The following is a 21,049-nucleotide window of genomic DNA, read 5'->3' on the forward strand; positions in this document are numbered from 1 at the left end:
CTCTTACTTCCCTCAACTGTTTCACTTCACAAAAGTCTGTCTTTGCTCTGAAAATAGATAATCAAGAAAAATCACAAAGTAGCCCTTGTTAGCAAATGCAAGAACCAACTTCTGAGGCTTAAGTACATTGAATGTCCAGGAAAAACTGAACTGCAGCAAATGAAAATGCATTAGACAAAGAAAAAAAAAAGGAGAGAGAGAGAAAAGAAAGAAATGCAATACTGGAAGATTAAGAATGTCATCGTGTCCAATGCTTGATCTGATACAGGCAGTTCCAGGATGCTTGTTTGTTTGGTTCAAGACAAATGCAAAGAATTACCCACAATCCATATAGCAGAATGGCATATTAAGAGAGAAATGAGCAATTCTAATACATTTGAACACTAAATATCATCGTTTCCCTGTTTCATTCCTACATAAGCATGTATTTCTATGAAAAGACACAACGTTATGTTTTATAATACAACACGAATGCCAGCAAGTACTTGTAGAAACTCAGCATGACCAGTACGCTTATATAAAGAAGGAAAAAACACAGCTGATCAGCTTCAGTATCAGCTGCTCCCATTCCTGTGGGGTTTCTGCAGACCCTGTCAAGCAGGCTACTCAGCAGCCACCACCCCACACAAGAGCAAGATTCTTCTTCCTGTGCAAGTCAGGCTTGATTGGGAACTGCTGCTTCGTGTGGGATAGAAAATAAGCTGTAGTACTTTCTGCTGAATAAACACAGATGGGAAACAATTGCCATTCTCCAGGACAAGTCAATGCCTGCATGTTTATTTTCTACAGGACACTGACACATGGCTCCTACCAGTTTCAGGTTTGGTACACACACATAGCCCTGCTCACGACCAATGACTTAATTCAAACCTAAACAGAGGAGTACTTCTCCTTAGTGTCCACTGGGATTAGACCTTTGTAATCACTCCCTACAACAAAGAACTCAGGCAACTTGAATTTCTTCTTTTAAATTGCCTTTCCTTATTCTCTTCTCCATAATGCTTCTCTGGGTGTCCTCTAGTACTCCACCTGATTTTCTAAAGTAAGCATAGCACATTAGTTGTCTGCAAGGAGGGGTTCATCAGAAGTGCTCCTGAAGCACTACAGTTCCCAGGGTAGAACTGCGTTGCTCACCTCAAACTCAGGTTAAGGACATCAGAGAATATAGTTAAACATAGCAGCACTCGTCTATGTCAGTTCTGATCTCATACCTTCTTAGATGTTTCTGGGTGGAGGACTTGTCGAATGAGTAATTGGCCATCACTGCACAGGGTGTAAGAGTTCCTTCCAAATACTTTCAAATCACTGGATACCAGCTGAATAAACTGAAAAAGAACGAGAACTTGCATCTACTGACTGATACACATCATGCAATAAAACAGTAACTATTAAAACTCTTTTTTAAAGGTAAGAAGTTCAATAATTCATAACAACTTTTGAAAGAACATGACAGAGAACAGACGTGAGCTCCTAAGGAAAATGGAGGCAAAGAAAAAAAGATTCATTTGCAGAACAGAAAATAAGAACACCAGCAATAAGATCAATAAGATTAAAAGGACAACTAGGAAGAATTAAGTGACTGCATAAAGGAAGTGGAATTGTAGTAAGGTTCAAAATCTGAACAAATTACTAAAAATCACTGTGATTGATCCCTCCAAGATCAATCACAACACTAATTGCGTGACAGTCTTTCTTCACCTATGACATCTTTGACAACAATTATATCTTTAATATTTTGCTTTAATTTAAACTTCAAAACAAACAAAAAAATCCAACCCATCACGATTTACTGATGCTTCAAAAGTCGTGTGCTAAGAAAAAGAAACAAACTTTGGTCTCATGCCTTAAGAACTGAAATTATAAGCTAAAACTAAGTTATTCCTTGCGTGTAGAATGGATTATCCCCAAAAAGATTAATTCTCAAAAGGAAAGGGTTGCATCTGTTTCGCTCAGTGCTATTTTCTGTCCTTGGACAACAGCTTCTCACCTTTTATTAGACCATATCAGGATTAAATTCTCTGTTCCTAATTGTTAACTAACACAGTATACCTCCTACGTACATGAAATCAGTACACAGGAGCTCATTAACTAACATTCAAGGGGAGAATTATAATTATTCTAAGCTTCCCTCTTGATGCTGCTCTCTCCCAGGAGAGCATCACATCACAAACAAAGCAATAATTAACATCACGATGCAGTAGTTACCCACTGCTCTCAGCTATAACCTACAGCTGAAAAACACCTCCCCTTTAAATAAGAATAAATCTGCAATTGCAAAGATATAAATGTATTGTCTTTTAATCTGTGCATGTGGAAAATAACAAATGGTTTATTTTATTATAAACACATGTGACATTTTATATTGTTACAGTCTCTGCTTTCTAAAGACAACATCCTAATGATCTACTCTCACAGCTACACAATAACTGAACAAACATAGCAATTATGTCCCAGAGGTAAGTCTCACAAGGGAGAAATCCTATATTAGACACAGTAGTAGCAGCAGAGACAAGATTACCCAGGCTTTAATTTGAAGTAGCTGCTTAAACCCAATTTGGGTCTGCTTTTTAGGTTTGGATAGCCACCTCATGTTCTTTTGTTGTAGTGCTGGCTATTGCATGCCCCAGGACAGAGAAGTGAGGGACAGAAGTGAGTAAGGAAAGCTATTTACATCAGCATCTTGTGCAACTTGCCTAATTTGAAGATAATAAGATGTATAATTTGAAGATATATCTACTTATGTGTGTATGCAGGTCACACTGAAAGTAATGCGTCCTATTTATTCCCATGGAAACTACAACACATACAAGGAGTGCAATAACAGTATTTAATAGAGCAAGCTCTCAGCTACAAAACACAGTTTCTTAGTTTTCAGCACCATTAGCATTTTCACCAATAACAAACAAGAGCCTGCTTATCACACTCAGAAACCTACAGCGGCAGAGGTGACCCACTGTTACTGTCACCAGTGGTGAAACACATCACCCTCTGCCTCCCTTTGCTCACATCCACTGTTTGCTTGTTCAGCAAGCATCAATGAATGTGAGTGGGTGCCATTATTTTCCATCTGGAGGAGGAATTTGGCAACACACCTTTGCTTTCTTTACCCCTCCATGTCAGAAACCATTCCGTCAGACTGCCCCTCTGCTGCCATCTGTCTTACAGCAACAAAATGTAATGGAATATTGGTGGAAAGGTTCAACCCCTACTGCCATATCACCAACATCCAGCTCTGACACTGCAAGTCAACATGATAGGAGACATTACTTTTAGAATGGCCCTGGTAGATTTATCTACAATATTAAATAATTCCATCTTATATAAAAACAGAAGACAACTGAAACTTTTTAAAGGGTGAAATATCTTCTCTAATCCTTTCCAAAACAATTCTTTGCACACTATCAAAGCCAGCAAACAAACAAACCACGAGACATTCTTGCAGATCACAATGCCACTTTCCTCCTGACTGGTAGCCCAGGTTCCTACTTGAAGGCTTGGAGAACCTGAGGCTATAAAGCAAGTCATTGTTTAGTAATGATTTAAAGTCAGAAAACTGAGCTCCAAGAGTGCTCAAAATACCTCAGCTGATATGTAAACACCAGAAAAAGAAGAAAATTCCAAGAGCTCAAAAAGAACCACTTCAGAAATGCAGTTATGGGGACTGCCACAGCCACAGGCAGCAACAAATCCTTTCACTATAACAAACACAATAAGAATTGCCTTCTTACTAAATGCAACACCTTTTTTTTCTGTTTTAACTGCTGGGCACAATAAAAAGCAAACATTTGTAAGAAGGGATTGGAAATGACAGTAGGCATTAGCCTCCAGAAGGTGTACAGGAGCTCTTGTCGAAACAAAGCAGAGCCTTACCGACAAGGAGTAACAAAAAACCTCCAACTTTGCACCGTACGCTTCTGAAGATGCACAGGAGCCCACATAACTCAAGTGCAACTGGAGAGACGATCTGATCAGAAGCAAGAAGTGAAGCAGGAAATGCATGCAGCCTCCTGTTTATTTGTAAAGCAAATAGCCTTCACAAAAGGTCTTCAAGTTAGAAAACAAGAAGGGAAAAATGTTTGGACAGGACTGGAAGCACTTATGCCAATCAGTAACAAATAAATTGGTAAAAATAAACAAATCAAGACTGTTGCACTGAAAGATTCATCTTTTTTCAGATTGAGTTTCCCATACAATGTACAGCTGAGAAGACAGACAAAGTCTATCGCACATGTTCAGGAGTTAAAGCAACTAGAGCATAAGCATTTATACATGCATTAAAATGTAAGCTCAGTGATTACAAGTTTCAGCTGAAAGGCCATTTCAGCCTCCTTTTTCACACTATAAATTTCAGGCAGCACCTCAGAACACAACTTATGACAGTCATAAACCAAATAAAGTATATCAAGATAGCAACAAAACCAGTGCTAGATTTAAATTACAGTCTTCTTTCTCACATGTTCAACAACTCATCCACAATTCTTCCACTTTGTAAACTCTATCAACTTCCCCTTAACTCCACTTAGAAAAGCCATCTCAGCTATTTACCTCCTGTCACCCCCTTCATGCTGCTCTCCATAGCACTGCCCCAATTCAGCATGCAAAGCTGCCCCACATTGAGACTTCCTCCTAGCTCACACACCCTGTCTTCCCTATTCACCTAGTCATTTAGTAGCAACTGAGTTAAAGAGCACTAATTATTGCTGTTTGCATCTTGCAACCAGTCCTCATTTAGACTGCAGGAGTCACAGTGCACAGGCATCGTCCTCCATCCCTTATGGTTGGTTCCACTGCTCAATTTCTGCTAGAGTTCTGATGAACCACTCTATCTTTAAAGGAACACATTCAGTAATTCAATACATAGATTAAAAATCAAACATAGAAAAGAGAAAAATTAAACAAGCTGTTCTATATGTTTACCTCCATGAAACATAAAACATTTCTCAAGGAAAATGTGCTGAGAGGGAAGGAGGGAGTCTGAAGACCAGTTTGAAAAACTGGCTAAACAGGCTTTTGGTCGTGTAGAGAGTACAAAGGGAGTGCAGAGACATGTTTCGCCAGCAGCAAAGCTGGATGGAAGCCAGCACAAGCTGCTGTGTTTCCACAAATGAATCCCAAGTGGCTGAAATGACACAGCCCCCTTCGTGGAGCCTTAACTGAACGAAGCTGTACATCTTAGAAAAACACAAAGATTCCTCAGAGCTCTTTCAATAGTTACAAGGCACTAAAATAAACCTCTGGCTATTTGGATATTCCCATTTCCCTAACTAAAAATAGCTCCCATCCTTGAGAAAGGCCACTGCATCTGAGCTGTCTGTGGCTGGCATGGTAATGAAACAGACGTAATTCAGTTGCAGAAGCCACCCATGCTGACAAGTGAACTACAGACCTGCCAGCCACACCTCTGTGCCAGAGAAGATCATGGAGAACATCCTGCTGGACACTATAGTAAGGCACAAAAAAGAGAGGGAAGTGATATGGGATAACCAGCATGGCTTCACCGAGGATAGGTCCTGCCTGACCAATGATGCTGCTTTTTATGATGGTTTATCTGTATCAGTGGACAATGGAAGAGCCACCGATGACATCTACCTGGACTTCAGTAAGGCCTTTGATATGGTTGTCCATAATATGCTTCTCTCCAAATTGAGAAGATATGAATTCGATGGGTAGACTGTTTGATAGATAAGGAACTGGTTGCAGGATCACACCCAAAGAATGGTGGACAACTGCGCAGTGCCCATATAGAGTCTGGTGACAAGCGGTGTCCCTCAGGGGTCAGTACTGGGACCTGTGCTCTTTAACATCTTTATCGATGACATCAACAGTGGGACCCTCAGCCATTTGCAGATGACACCAAGCTGTGCGATGCAGTCATTACACTCAAGGGATGCCATCCAGACAGACCTAGACAAGCTGGAAAAATGGACTCATGCGAACCTCATGAGATTCATCAAATCCAAGTGGAACAGCTTGCACCTGGGTCACAGTAAACTCCACTACCAGTACAAGCCAGGTGAGGTAAGGGTGGAGCACAGCCCTGTCAAAAAGGACCAGAGGGGTTCTGGTGGATAGCAAGCTGGACATGAGCCAGCTCTCACAGTCCAGAAAGCAAACTGTATCCTGGGCTGCAACATGTCACGGGAGGTGATCCTGACCCTCTACTCTGCCTCACTTGGAGCAGTGCATCCAGATGTGAAGTTCTCAGCACAGGAGAGATGTTGACCTGTTAAAGTGCATCCATAGTTGGGCCACAAAACTCATTCAAGGGATGGAACACCTCCCTGTGAGGACAGGCTGAGAGCTAAGGCTGTTCATCCAGGAGAAGAGAAGGTTGGATCATTTCTGTTTATAACACTATCTGTTTCACTCTGTTGGCCCTACTGACCCAACACAGCTAATGAAACCAGGCTAAACACAAAATTATTCACAAAGCCAGAGAATTAGAGGCCTCTTTGCAATTCAATTCTGGACAAAATCAGCTCCCCAGAAAGAAGCCTAGTTATGTCCTGCACTTAAGCTAGACATGTATCCATATCCCCACGTAGAAAGATATGGTACTGGAAGTCTTATCAGTGTTATTTGCGCAATTGGATGGCCCTCACCACAGAAGACCATCAGTTCATATCAGTGATATCAAAAGAATGTTGCTCAATTGCCTACGGATTATAATCTGGTGCTGAATTCATGTGGATAAATGATCACTTTTCTGCCACATCATCTTATTAAAAAGGGCTCATTTTGACTTCTATGGCATCTTTATACCGCAGGAAGTCAAGTCACACCTGATCCATACAAAAATTAAGACTGTGAAACCAACAGGTGACACTTGATTTAATAGGAGGCCTATTAAAAAAAAAAAGCATAACAGGCTCCACTTTCTAGATGAGTCCTTTGCAAAAGAGGTGTGGAGCCCCATTTTTACACACACATACATGAATACACACACCACATTAGTGTCTGTCTCTTCCACATGCCAAAGATTCTAACTGTTGCTTTGCCAGAGAATATGCTTAATTAAAAAAAAGTAATAACAACAAAAACCTTACACAGGAGTGACATCTTTTGGTCATTACTAAAAGGAACATTCTCAAGAGTAACTTAGAAAAGAAAGTTACTTTAGCTCACCTAGATCCCTATATTCCAGAATACTCCCTTGAACTTCAATTACTCATACACAGCTGTCCACGAGAAACAGCAAAGATACACCCCACAGAGTTTTATGAACTGCTGTATGAGATAAAAAGTTTTATCTGAGTCACACAAGTTGAGCTGCTTACATCCCTTTTGCTAAAACCTGTAAAATTACATGTGCCCTCCCCCTCTCTTAAGCCCCCCCATTATTACTAAGATATTAAGAATAAGTTCTGACTGTGATAATCACACATCCCTATGCAAAACAGGAGCTTAACATCTACTTTAGGTCTCTTTCACAAAGATATTCTTTAATCTTTTATCTCCTCCTTGCTAGAACAAGTGGTAGGACAGCATAGGCTCCATTACAGGCATGTGGCTCTTACATGTAAGGATCTATCTTTGTCTAGAATTACACATCGTGACAAGTTAAATTAGGAAATCTTATCAGATCAGTTGAGCTTTTGTATTTGCATGTCTAAGAACGTAGGCTTTCTAGATCTATGAAATAGAGGTTTCTAAATTTCAGGTCACTACTTCTCAAGGCTTTGCTTTAGATCCTGAAAACTATCACATTTTCATTATATTTTACTTAGCGCTATGAGGTTGGAGAACTACAGAACTACATTGGACAGGTTGACAAATGGAATTTATCTACCTCAGCGTACCAGTAACACTAAGATCTATTCAGACTTGCACATACAGCAGTTTTCTGTTGTAGTAACAACTTCAATAGCAACTATAAAGTGTTTTTTCTTTCAATACAGAAACACGTCCTACTCAGACATATGCTCTTGGTCAGTTGAAAAAGATATTAAACCTTCCTCCTAATAATAGCACAATGAGACCACATACTTGTTCACTGCAAAGTGGTGACATGTAGTCTTAATGCGCTCCTCATATGCCTCAACTGAAGCCAGAGTATTCATCACCACGTATGAAATTCACACTTGTGTTTAGAAAAAAATACAAAATAATCATTACTTATTACACGTTACTGTAAGCCACAACATCAGAGCTTTAAGCTGTCTTTTAGGCCTTTGGTGTGGGTTATCCTTTGATTGTAGCACATATCACAAAACAATGATGTGTCTTCTTCCTGCTATTCTATGACTCTGATCTCTTTGGGCCCTTTGTCTTGTGTACTCTGTAGTTATGCAAGAGATTGTTACATCAGTATCACCTTAGCCCATATGTGGAGCTTGTGTGCATCTTGAGAGGAGGAGTGAGATGCAGCAGTTGGATAAAAGAACTGTTCTACTACCAAACATAAGACTGGAGCTGTAAAACAAACACCCAGGCAAGTATCCCTAAAGACTTAAAGGCTTTTAATACAGCATGAGAAATCTTATGAGTAACAACTTATCATTTTGGTATACAAAGCTTAAACATGCACAGCATATCTGTGTATGATATGATGACTTTGGAACATGCTTTCACCTGGACTTTGTGCCTTAGACTCTACACCCAGAACAGTTTCACATTCACTTACAATACTCTTCATTGGCAGCTTTCTACTCCTTCACTCTCCAAACCTGGTTGATAATGTCAGCCTTACCCATGCAATGGAGGAATTTAAAGCATGTCAGTACTACTGGAAAGTGTGCAGGCTGCTTTTCAGCAGTATTTACAAGTATGATAACCCTTTATTGCACTAGGTAACTTTTTAAACAGCAAACCCTATAGTAAGCCCTTCCCTTTGTTCATCTGTTAACTGCTATTCCACATGGCTGATAATGGATACATGGTGACCTTGTACTGAAACTGCTGTATGGAGAAAACACACTTAAGCCAACAAGGCGCAGCTGATTTTTTCCCCCTCCGTCCCTCCTAGTAACACAGAAGTTACTACATTTAGATACCATTTAAGCATGAAAAAAGAAAAGCCCCTGGGCTTCATTTCTCTGCAGAGAAAACTTGAAGATGACACAAGCAGCCCATGCCCACTCACTGGAAATGCTAAAAAACAATATTGCCAGTTTGATTTTACTCCCTTCTACGCTAATGCCTGAGATTACTTAGTGACTGAAAACTAGCTCAGACAAAGGTGTGGCTCTCATTTCTAGTAAGCCGCAGATGGTACAACAGTGCTCAGTATGATCACCTATAGTATAAAAATACTAAAATGGTATCAAATAACTGAGCAATCAATCACAGTGGCCACCATAGGGATACCTGAGATAGTCCACCATTGGTCCTTATATTACCCACATCCGGTACAGTTTCCATCCAGCTTTGTAATTCTAAAGTGTAAGAACAGGTTTGCCTACTTCAGTCTCAAGGAGCTGCAGGAAATGGCAGCAGCTTGCAAGCGCTGTAAACTGGCTTCTCCTCAAGTATTCTTGCTACCTACTAACCTTGTCATTTTGTATTCTTCCCTGAACAGAGTTTCAACAACAGCAAACCAGGTACCACAACCTCCTGCTGCTTCTGATGTCTTTGCAATACAGTTTCATCTACACTTAGTGTCTGCATAGACAATAACTCTTCATGTATCCTTTCTCACATTCAAAAAATAATACTTCTCCAAACATGGCACAAGCTTCTACCAACAAAGATAGTGGGATTAAAGCCTCAATCAACATCTGCCTGGAGTTCTGCCATAAATTCCAAACACAGCAAGCCTTCAAAACAACAAGCAGCCAATAAATAAATAAATACAGGATATCTATTTTTAAAGCTATTTGAAGATATCCATTTTCATCTTTTCCTTTGTTGCTGGGAATCTGAAATTCCAATAAATAATACCACTCTGTCCTCATTGCCATCACACTGGTCACCATAGAGTTGTAAAGTCAGGGAACTGCACAGCCACATACACCTCTTATTATGATGCTAAGAGTTCAAGGGGGAAAAATTCAAGTTGATAACACTCTTCCCATTAAATACTTTTAAATTCACCATATTCTTTCACAGCTACATGGAGAGGTTGTACATTTAGCTTAGATGAGGCTAACCTACCTTTGGTTTTCTGCATGAGAACCTTTCCTTTCTTCTTTTTTTTCCCCCCCTCTTCTTAAGACTGGTTCAGTAACCAGAATATAAACACAGAAACAAAGCAGTGGTTGTCATGGATTGTCTGTCCCACGTACAGCTTGTAAAGCATCAGAAACATTGCTACCACTCAACATCATCAGAAACTTTACACTTTTGAAACAGTGTATACCTTATTTATTTCCTTGCCTCATCTTAACCGGACCTGGTCCTCTGTGCTACAAAGTAAATAACAACTACCTAAAAGTTTAGTTTTTCCTAGGAAAGAATGCCCTCCGCCAAGACAAAGACCTGTCCAACCCCTTGAGGATTTTATGACCATATTTGATTAATTATTTCTCAGATAAAAGTTTGCAGCACTAGTTTGTTTGTATGCTTTCCAGCCACGATATCTACAGCATCTAATTCAGGTAATGCATTACGCATAAAAGGGGAGACGGTGGTTCAGGCCACCTAAATGTCACAGCAATCAGCTCACAGCTTTTATCTTCAAAAGCACAGTCTGTTTTAATAAGAGAGTGCTGAAATGTGCACAGGGCTCCACAAATAAGCCACCAGAAGTTAGTCTTGTGTGAGACAAAAGAAGCCCAGTCCAGCAGCGTAAGAGCTGTGCTTTCTGGACTTACTTTACAACTGTATTATGTGTCAGGGAACCAACCAATAAGAAATACTTGCAGAGAAAAAAGCAGGTTGTTTTCCTGTTTAAATTATGGAAGAGGCCACTAGAAAGCAGTAACAAAATGCAGAAAAATTACATATCTTGCAGATCACCTGAGCATGTGTCTGTGTGGGTCACTCACGAGTCTGTCTTTATACGAAATATAAGATTCAGGAAACTCGGAATAAAAGTCCGTATTCTGTCAACCTTTTACCTGTATTTCAAACAGGATTACAATGATGCCTCACACACCTCATAGGCTGCTGGCTGTCAGTTCAGCTCACAGAGCAACTCACTACAGCATGAAAGAAAATGTTGAACAAACCTCCCCAACTCTAGATTTTAACATGGTGCAAACTGTATTTCCTAAATCCTTTATTTAAGCACAGTATTCTATGCGACCCCCACCCCTCTCTCTTACCTCTGTTTCAAGGACAAACTTTCAATAGCAATGTGATCTTTAGCACTGGCTCTATTGACTGTAATGCATGGTACCGCTCTATTTACTCAACACTACCTCATTGTTTGTAGTGCAAGCTTAACCAGTTGTAGAACAGCCAATGCCTTTAACATTAAATGTTGTTTTCTGTTTTATTTTCCCTTTCCTTTTTCCAAGTTTTTTTGTTTGTTTGTTTTCAGTAACGTCCATGGAAAGAAGAGGAAATATAAAAAGGCATCCATATTATCCACAATTCTGTTTCCGCCAAGATTCTTTCAGACTCCTGCCTCACCTTTAAGAAAGAATGTAATACACTTGGACCATCCTGAATAATAGATTTGAGATCCATTAAGTATTTTTGCTTATAAGAGAATCCAAGTAATCCTTGCTCAAACTCACAAACATGAGCAAAAAAAGCAAAACTTTTATGAAACTGCTCCAAGTTTTCCCTTTCTTGTTCAACATGCCATTACGAAAGTAAAAATAAGAAGTAGATCTCTAAGTTTACCAGACTCTGAAATGTGAAAGTCAAAGATTGGAGCAGCATCAAATATTGACCAAGTCTGAGAAAAGGAAAAGTGAAAATAAGCAAAATGACTCCCTCTAAGATTTGAGCAGCCCACTTACATTGTGCAGATGCTGCTTAATCTTAGAGAACTGCATCTCTTTCCCAGGTAGCTTTTTGTTTATTAAACTCGGTGACTGAGAAGACTTGAATGGAATTGTATAAAATATGAAGCAAACCACACAGCTCCTTGAGATCAGTTATTTCTGTCCGAGGTTTGAACAGAGCCATGGGAGATGACTTACATTTTCTTGTATTTCTTTATGTCTATCACAGTTGCAGCAGCTTTCTTCTGCCTTAGATATTTAACTGATATCCCTTAACGATCTTCAAAATAAGCTGAAGTTCATCATGTTACAATCTGTGCTACAGGGAGTAACAGGAGTCACCACGCTTGAATAAACAATCAAGGAAATCCCAAAGTGCTCTCTTAAACTTAGGTTTAAGTCATATACTTGCAAGTGCAATGCATCTTCCAGCTCTCAAACACATATACCCCCACACCAATCCATTCAAGATATCTGATGTATTATACATCATTTTGTGACTCCCTTCAGCTGCAAAGGACTCCCAAATTAAAACACAATAAAATCTACTTACAAAGGATATTTTCTATAATGGTTTTTACATTTCTATTTTCCTGGTTTCATAATATAGCAGTACTTTTAGTAAAATTCACTGTAACAGAATTACTTATCAGGAATATAATTCCAACTTAAAGCCATCAGATTTTTCCCATCTCATTTAAGGTTACTAAAATGGCCCCAGATTATTAAAACTTGCTTGCTTCAGTAACCATTTTATCATGCAGTTTTACATAATATGCCAGCCACAGAGATCCACAGCCACTTAGATACCATGATGCTTTATTAATAATCTTAAAATATTTGACATTCCATTTTCCTAATTAGGATCCTGTCAGCTGTAACGATTCCACTTGTATGCAGTACTTCCATTTTAGCCTGCTGGTTGGCTTCTCTAGAAAGACTGCCAAATGGAGAAACAGATAGAGGAATAACTCCCATTCATAAACTTTAGATGGTAAGAGGTTGCTAAGGAGATGCCACAGATACAAATGTGAGGAGAAGGCATAGTTTCCGTTTATGTTTCTAACTGAAAGACACAGAAGCTCCAATTTTAACCATAGGAAGCATAAAACAATACAGAGCTGACATTATGTAAAAAGTTACTCCTGAACATATCCAATCACAATCAGCATTTTCGTAGCACTGGCCACAATTCCACTTCAACACCTGTCAGCATCTATGTGTCATTCTTAAACCTAAATGTTCAGCAGAGAGGTACTGCAACAAGCAGACAGAGGTGCTGACCTCATTTGGAAGCACCCAGCCACACAGGACCTGCTGCATATTAACCTAAGAGTGCTTTTGTTTCAATAAAAAGTCTGTGCAAACCAACACACTGATGCCAGAACAGCACAGCCCTCCCACAGGCTGTGACAAAGGCCGGATCAAGTGCCAGTGAAGGTCTGCAGACAGTAAGAGCATCTGCAATGAATTTTCAGAACTGCTTCCATGTTAACACGTAAGGACTGGTAGAACCACTGCATGCTGTTTATTATTAAAGCAGTAGAATCCAAGTCCTTTATTCTTACTCTGACAGTCCTGAAAATAGTTCATTAACACATTTCCAAGGGCTTTTTCAGTAACTACTTAAAGCAAGCTACAAAACAAAGCTCAAGAATTGTGAGGATCACATATTGACCACCAGCAATGCTTTTACTAACAAGATTCTATCCCGTGCTTTACCATCTTCCAGAGGCTTTTGAAAAGTTGCAAATCCAATTTCAAGAGAAGTTCTGGTGTTTTGTATGACATTATGGCAATGAGGACACCGCAAACTGCTAGCGATACAACTCCAAACACTGAGCAAAATTAGGCTGCTCAGAATGGCTTGAAATGCCTTTCTCTACACCTGTCACAGTAATGTTTATTTTCTATACATGCTAGTCCATCTTGTCCCAGGGAGAGAATTAACACTGATGTTTAACTTCACTGGAACAAGCAGCAGCATCCACTACCACAACAAGCCTGCTCAGGTCAAATCATTCACCTCTAATGAATATTGCTGTCTCCCTTCATTTTAAGAGAAGAAAGAACGCAGCCTGTCTAACTGGGAATACCACATTTTTATGCTTTCAGAGAAACTAATACATAGCTTTAGACAAATTCCTTTATTTAATTCCCTGGTCATTCTAAAGTTAAATGCACCTAAACATAGGAACAAAGCAAGGTTTAAATACTCCAGGAATTCAGATAAAAGTTGCAGCCTTCAGATAGGCTAAGGTTGGATTCTTTTTTTTCCATAAAAACTAACAGAGCACAAGTGCTGTTATTAACAAATGCATTCACATTACATACATATGCATACTTACACGTGTATTATAGATATAAAACACAGAGACTGTTTCTTGTATTAACTCTCAATTGTTCAGAGAGCAGATTTTAGTGCTTTAATGATAACTTAAGGTAAGCAAATAGAATTACTAGAGCTCTTCAACAAGATCTTGCTATCCATTTTCATTGCTAAACAGAAAAACTCCAAATTGCAGAGGCCTGCAGATACAGGAAGCATTACCGCACCTTTACTTCGCCACCATAAAGACTGACAGTATTCCAATATTAGGTGTCAAATCAATTAACTAATGCTCAGCTAAATTTAGCATCCAATAGCTTTCTCTTTGGTATGATAACACAGAGTAAGAACAACACGTGGGACTGCAGAGAGCACTCCCAGCCATCCTCCAGGAGCAGAGCTTTGTGTCTCATCTGCACTGACAACTTGAAGGCCACCCTCTGCCTTTCAGGGGATCCTCATCACTTTCTGCTGACACCAAACCAAGGCCACACTACAAACTGCTTGGTGTCCCTCCTGCCTCAAAGCATTTCTCTCATTTCATCCACGTGCTTGCTCACACCTTGGCACTGTGGTTGTCCTCAGCAGCCAACTACTTATCTGCCACACTGCTCACCAGACAGAGCAGCTCCAGACCAGAGCTGGTATTCACAACAACTGTGTCCTGCTCCATTTGCAGCCCCCAAAACCATATGTACTGTCAGAATGCGGGGGGGGGGGGGGGCAAGAGGTCCATATGAGAATCACTCAAGTGAAACGTGCTACAAAGTTTTTGTGCAACTGCAGCTTGAGAACAGAAATACTTTAAGCTGGCATCACCATCAAACATGTTGGATCATGAAAGCAACTGAAGGGTGTAGTTTCATGGGATGTCAGACAGCAAAGCAGCTTAGAAGATCCCACCCTATCTGCTCATCTCAGTGACCCTGGTCATAGCACAGCTTCACAAAAAGCTTTACTGTCACAACAAAAAAGGATGGCAAATTATGACACGGGGAGAGAAGAAGCTGGCTTCACTGCTGAAGCCAAGTCTTGTGAAACTACACCCTAAATATTTGCTGTGGAAAGAACAGACTGCTCAGGAACACTTGCCAAAGGTTTCCCAAATACCTGCTCCAAAACTTCCAAACTCAGACCCAGAAAATACTTTGAAATACAGACTCTATCAAGTGTTACATTGAGCCAAAATAGTCACCAAATAATCTCAGTCTGGAAGACCAGACACAGTACAAATAAATAAAGAAATAAAATTTAGGTCATAATCAGTTCCAATACAATGCCTTTGAACACAGAGAAACATTTATATGCCACTTAGTTCTTGAGTTAGCTAAACTTAAGGTGGTCATATAACAAAACGACATGAGTTAACCTTCTAATCCAGGAGAATATCCCAGCATTACCACTAATATACATATGAATCTCCTTTTGTTGTACCCTGTATTTTTTGGGTTTGTATTTATTTGCCTACAGATTGGAGCCAGCATGCACTTCCGGGCTTTTTTCTCCAGTCTGAAGCCTAAGAGGTGCATTAAAAAAAATCACTTATCCAAAATGAAGGTGTGACAGCTGGAAAGAAGGAGCCAAGAACACTTTCTGCTGGCATTTTGTGAAGAGGAGGCTGCAGAACAAGTTTCTCTTAAAAAAAGTTGTAACCGGTTTATCAGGTTAGAGGAATTCCGTGGTTCTTCAACCTCTTCCCCCATTTCTTTCCCAATGCTCACCTAACCAGCTTGCTGAATTTCTTGATACCTCAAGAAAATAAGCTGTTCCTGCAGCTCTGGTGAACTATCAATAGGCCTGAGAGAACCAGTACCTTGTTATCACCTGCTGAAGTGACTGTCTCTCACTGTTTTTACTTCATGTATAGTTTAGCGAAGAGGGGCAAAATGACCAGGTTAGTCATTCTGTGTTTTAGAGTCCAAATCAAACGCATCACTAACATATTGCACCCAACACAAAGTGTGATGAAAGATCAGCAAGACTAGGACAGTCTTGCAGACAAAATTTTCATGCTCAAATGTCACTCCATAGAGGAAATCGGGATGCTTCCAATGAGCCCCAAAGCAGACCCAGCTCTCATGAGAAACTCTCCCTTTTCATGTACATTGTTCAAAGTAAGAAGGTAATTACAGCTAAATACTGCAGTTAGATCTTCAAAATTGTTAGCTCTTCTGAGACTGTATCCTTTGTCAGGGTGACATGCAAATAACAACTTACAAAAGGCAAGCAATACGTCTTAAGGCAAACCATGCTGATTCAGCCAGGTTTTCTGCATGGGAAGGATTAAGAAATCCACAGCACTTTCAACTTCATATTCGATCTTTAACTTAAGAATCCCCATGGCTATCATATGAGCAGCATTTGAATATGTCAGCTTATTTAATGACAAAATCATGGGGATGAGAGAAAGGCAAAGTTCATTCTGGTTTTGCTCCTTTAAAGCAAGTTTCCAATCCTGTACAGTTTCAGAGAGCAACCTGAACTTTCCTCCCCTGAAGTCTTTGAAAGTGGGAAACCATAACATTCCAGCAGTTATTCAGAAAACTCTACATCACATCCTAAATAAGCCAGCACTACGATTTGAGATTTGACCAAAGTAATTTAGCAAGGAAGTCTTAGTAATGCAGAAAGCAATGTATGACCCTGCTCCCTTCAGTAAGTACTGTAGGTAACGTGTGCTTAGAGGCTTACATCACAGGTTTGAGACAGTTCCAGATATACACCTGAACCTGAGATTTCCTACCACATTTTTTCCTACCCAGTAGCATTTTTCACTTACAGCACCACGTTTCAGTCAGCAGTTATATGTTCACCAATTGCGGCTCAAGAACAGAGCCAAGTTACAACTTTCACTTTGAACTAAACACAAGCAGACTGCTTCCAAGGTGAAACTATTACCCTAGTATTTGTATGTCATGAGGATTCCCTCTTCCCCAACCAAAACAGCTATCTAAACATTGCACATCACCTGCTAGAACATAAAGCTGGACCCCATAAGTGCATGTGTGGAATAAAACATTTGTGACCTTGGACAAAAACAGTATTTAAAACCTTGCAGCAAAATGTACACACACACTGCAATATAAACCTTGCATGCACTGTGATTCAGAATATCCCTTTGTGAAATTATACCAGGGAAAACAACTATTTCAGAATACTGAAGAGAAATCCAAGTAATCCAAGTAAAGTTGTGTTAGATGCAATGCTGCAAGAACATGAAATACAACTGAAATGATGCAACATCTGTGGAAGTGCTTTGCTGGGGAGTACAGACTTAACCACGGACTATAGGCTATTGGTACTCTATCATTCCTGGAAAGTGAACTAAAAATTAAACAGGTCTTCCACAACAGTGGAAAAGCTCCAGGCCCACAGAAGTTCACATACTGTTTATCAGTTATGAATTGCCAAATCAGAATCAAAGAGTGGTTGAGATTGGAAGATATCACTGAAGTGCAGACAGAAGTTACAATGGCTTTATGCTTGGAGATTCTCACTTCCCTCTATGTGAGAGAACCCAAGGGAAAAGCCAGAAGCAGGCACCGAAACTTTTATTTGTAAGACTGAGTGTTCAAACGAGCAATTTGCAGCTGCATCATCAGACTCTACCACAATCCAGGCAGGGCGTGGAAAGCTAATTTCACATACTCTACAACATTATCTCAAATCAAGGTACAAGTTTATTTCCTTTTCCTCCTTCTTTTCAAATAATCAGTTCACCTACCTGTGCTTTTCCTAATCAAAATACTTAAATGAGGGGAGGGGGAAATATCTACGTGTGCCAATAAACACCTGAAACGTCCTTAAAATACACAACGGAGGGGCAGGGACACAAGCTGAGGTGCAGGGTGTTCTAGGAGACCCAAGAAAGAACCCGCTGCATCACAACTGGCATCCAACAATTAACAGCAAAATCACTGGTTGCACAGATACCTCCAACAAACAAAAGGGATAAAATGGTTGTTTTTCAAGAGTCTCCACCACACCTACACACAAAGCTAGTATTTCCTTTTACTTGCTAACGCAGACCCACCTACGCTGCAATTTACAGCAATAAGATACAATCTCTCATAAAGTATTGAGTATAATTAAAGTGTGTCTGTTATAAAGGTAAACAGAGTGTACTAGGCTACGCTGTTCCAGATGTCTTTAGTGCAAGATCTGGGACAAGACCAAACCTGCATCTGTGCATTTTCTCAGGGGTTATTTTCAAGCTTTAAAAAAAACTTTTAAAAATCACCTCTTGGTCTTAGAATGTGGCAAAACGTGTAATAAATAAATGGCATTTGTGGCTGATGTCAAGAAATTCTGACACCCTGCAGTTACATATTTCTGTCTTTAAAGATACCCACTCCAGAGTGAAATGTTAGCCGTTCCATATCAAAGAGGGTTAGGAGCCAGTCTGCCAAGCTATCGCTGTGTCACCAAGAACTTACAGCAACACGAACCTGTTCTACTGCCTAAGCAAGTTTCTTGCCGAAACACACCTACAAGTGACTCAGACAAGGTGTGGAAAGCCAGTCTTATATGTTCCACAAAAATGCACTATTGTATTTTTCCACTCGAGCACATTTTGTATGTATAAAAGGGAAAGAAAGTAAAATCTCAGGAACCAAGTGAGCATACAGTATTCACATTACAAGGTTTTAGGTACTTTATGGCCTCTAGAAATGAAAGGATCACAGATATTCACAGATTTACTGTGAGCGTGATGCAAGTATGAATAAAATACAGAAACTGAAGAAACAATCGATCACTAATTAAGCTCATCAGGAAGACTGATAAAGAACAAAAAGCCACTGTTTTATGTAGGATAGTTTTTAAAGAATTCATCCAATCTGAAGAATAACAATTGAGAGAAGACACACATTACAGCAATGGGCCCGTTGATTAAAACTTGCCACCTGCATTCCAAAAGCTTAAGCAGTGCTGCTAATATCATTCTACTTTAATAAAGAAAAGTCTTGAACAAGAGAAATTGGAAACACAAGTGTGCCTATCAAAATAATCAGAAGGCAGAGCTTCTGAGAATCAGCTGGTGTGGAACACAGCTCTTTCAGAATTACAGGGCTCCCAATTCAAGTGTTTCAGACCGTGTTTAGGTTAGCTTTGTCACAAACACAACGACTTGCTAATGACTTCAAAGTGAAAGACAGCTGAAGTATTTCTTGTACCAAATAGGTGTTGTCCCCAGATTTCACCCTGAAGAGCCCCTGTTCCACAGAGCAGCACCTCACCTGTTGAAGAACCCGGTCCAGGGGCTCAGCTTTGCCCAGTCCCTCTGGCGTTAAACCACTCACTTCACGACATTGGTCACTTAACTCCAAATTGTCTGCTTTCACCAGGGATTTGTGTAGCGTCCCTACCTAAAAACATTTAAGAAACGAGGGACAAAAGTGAGGAACAAACGAAGGAGCACTTTGTAACAAGGCTTTCAGACAGCAGAAAAATCAGAAAGGTGCAGTATCACTGCCCCGCTAACGATCACAACGAGGAAAAAGCATTTGTCGATTTCACAAATCGAAACCTTTCACCTGGGTTTCTTCCCCTCCCACCCGGGAGAGCCACGCTCTCTGCTCCGGGCACCAGAGCTGGCCTTCATGGCACTCCGCGTGCACTCAGTGCTCATTTTATCAAGGCCTTTATCTCCGGGGATTCTTGGTCGTAATAGGCCTTTTTTCTTTTTTTTTTTCCTTTTTTTTTTTTTTTTTTTCTTTTTTTTTGGGAGGGGGGAGGAGGGGAGAGAGGGACGGAACTGGAACGTGTTTTGAGATTAGCATAAAAATTAAAGGAATTTAAGGTTCTCTTAAGCGTTGGCCAAACGTTGGTTAAAAAACAACAAAAGGCTCCCGCTGCAGGCCGTCCCGGGCCCGACGGTTACGCCGAGAGCTCCCGGGGCAGCGTGCGCGCACGGAGCTCCAGCGCAGCTTTGTGTTGTAAGGCTGCGGAAGACGGCCCCGAAGTGGGAACCACCGACGGTTCGGGAAGGACGGGGCGGGGGGAAGCGGCCTAGCTTTGCTTAAAAGTTATCTCTTCCCTTCAAAAGGGACAAAACCGACAAGGACGGAAGGGCTTTGTGGAGGAGTAACGCGGGGAGCGAAGGGGCCGGGCAGCCCTCCCCGGGGTGCATTTGTGAAATGAACAAACGGCCGCGGGCAGCCGCCCGCAACGCGCCCTCGCCGGGTGTCGAAGCCATACCTTCTTGCTGGGGAGATCCACAACTTGCCACACCAAGAGAATTAGTTCCCTCTCATCCGAACCCAGTTTAGCCCCATATGCACCAGCTGTTGCCCCAAACAACACCACCAAAGAGTCACTGTGCGAAGCCGTCATGACCACAGGGGGAAACAACTACAATCAAAAGCAGAGGTCAAAAAAAAAGAGAGAAAAAAAAAGTAAAAGAAAGACACGCAAACGGACAAAAAAAGGAACAACAAAATCCCGCAAAGGTTCACCCCCTACCTCCGAGTGATCAGAGAGGAAAGGAGAGCTGAGGAGTCACGGTATTAAGAGGAGAGAAAGAGCTGTTCACAAGTTTGGTCTTCGGAGACCAAAAAAAAAAAGGAAAACGGAGAAAACTCGCATCTCTACCTGCTCCCGGTGATCTCCTCCTTCCCGGGGCCGATTGGGAGGTGAAATTAGCAAGCTGTGGGTTTCTTTCCCTCTGACATCATGGCAGAAGCCCAGCCTGAGCCTGGGTGTTTTTTTTTTTCCTCCCCCCCCACCCCCCTTCGCCTCCCCTGAGTTACCTGCCCTCGGTGCGGCTCATGTGACTCTAGTCAATCTCCCAAAGGGACAAGGCCATTGGGTCTTTGGGAAAGGTGTAGGAGGGACAGAGGGAGAATCAACGCCTGGCTGATCTGGCCTGATTGGTTTTTGAGGGAGA

At 40.7% G+C, this 21,049-nt stretch overlaps 1 protein-coding gene across 5 annotated transcripts in view; it reads right to left on the reverse strand.

Annotated features, from left to right (window-relative positions):
• Positions 1–21,049, reverse strand: part of ESRP2 (epithelial splicing regulatory protein 2) — a 48,424-nt gene that overhangs the window by 19,436 nt on the left and 7,939 nt on the right. For 3 of the 5 annotated variants that reach the window (XM_072346404.1, XM_072346402.1, XM_072346406.1), the window contains 3 exons: positions 20,362–20,514; positions 19,401–19,529; positions 1,212–1,325 (listed from right to left, as the gene is read on the reverse strand). In XM_072346404.1, the coding sequence (XP_072202505.1) occupies positions 1,212–1,325; positions 19,401–19,529; positions 20,362–20,496 (378 nt within the window). In that variant the 5' untranslated portion in view covers positions 20,497–20,514. The other 2 variants (XM_072346403.1, XM_072346405.1) reach the window with 2 other exon arrangements.

Source organism: Excalfactoria chinensis, chromosome 11, assembly GCF_039878825.1.
Source record: "Excalfactoria chinensis isolate bCotChi1 chromosome 11, bCotChi1.hap2, whole genome shotgun sequence".
NCBI lineage: Eukaryota > Metazoa > Chordata > Aves > Galliformes > Phasianidae > Excalfactoria > Excalfactoria chinensis.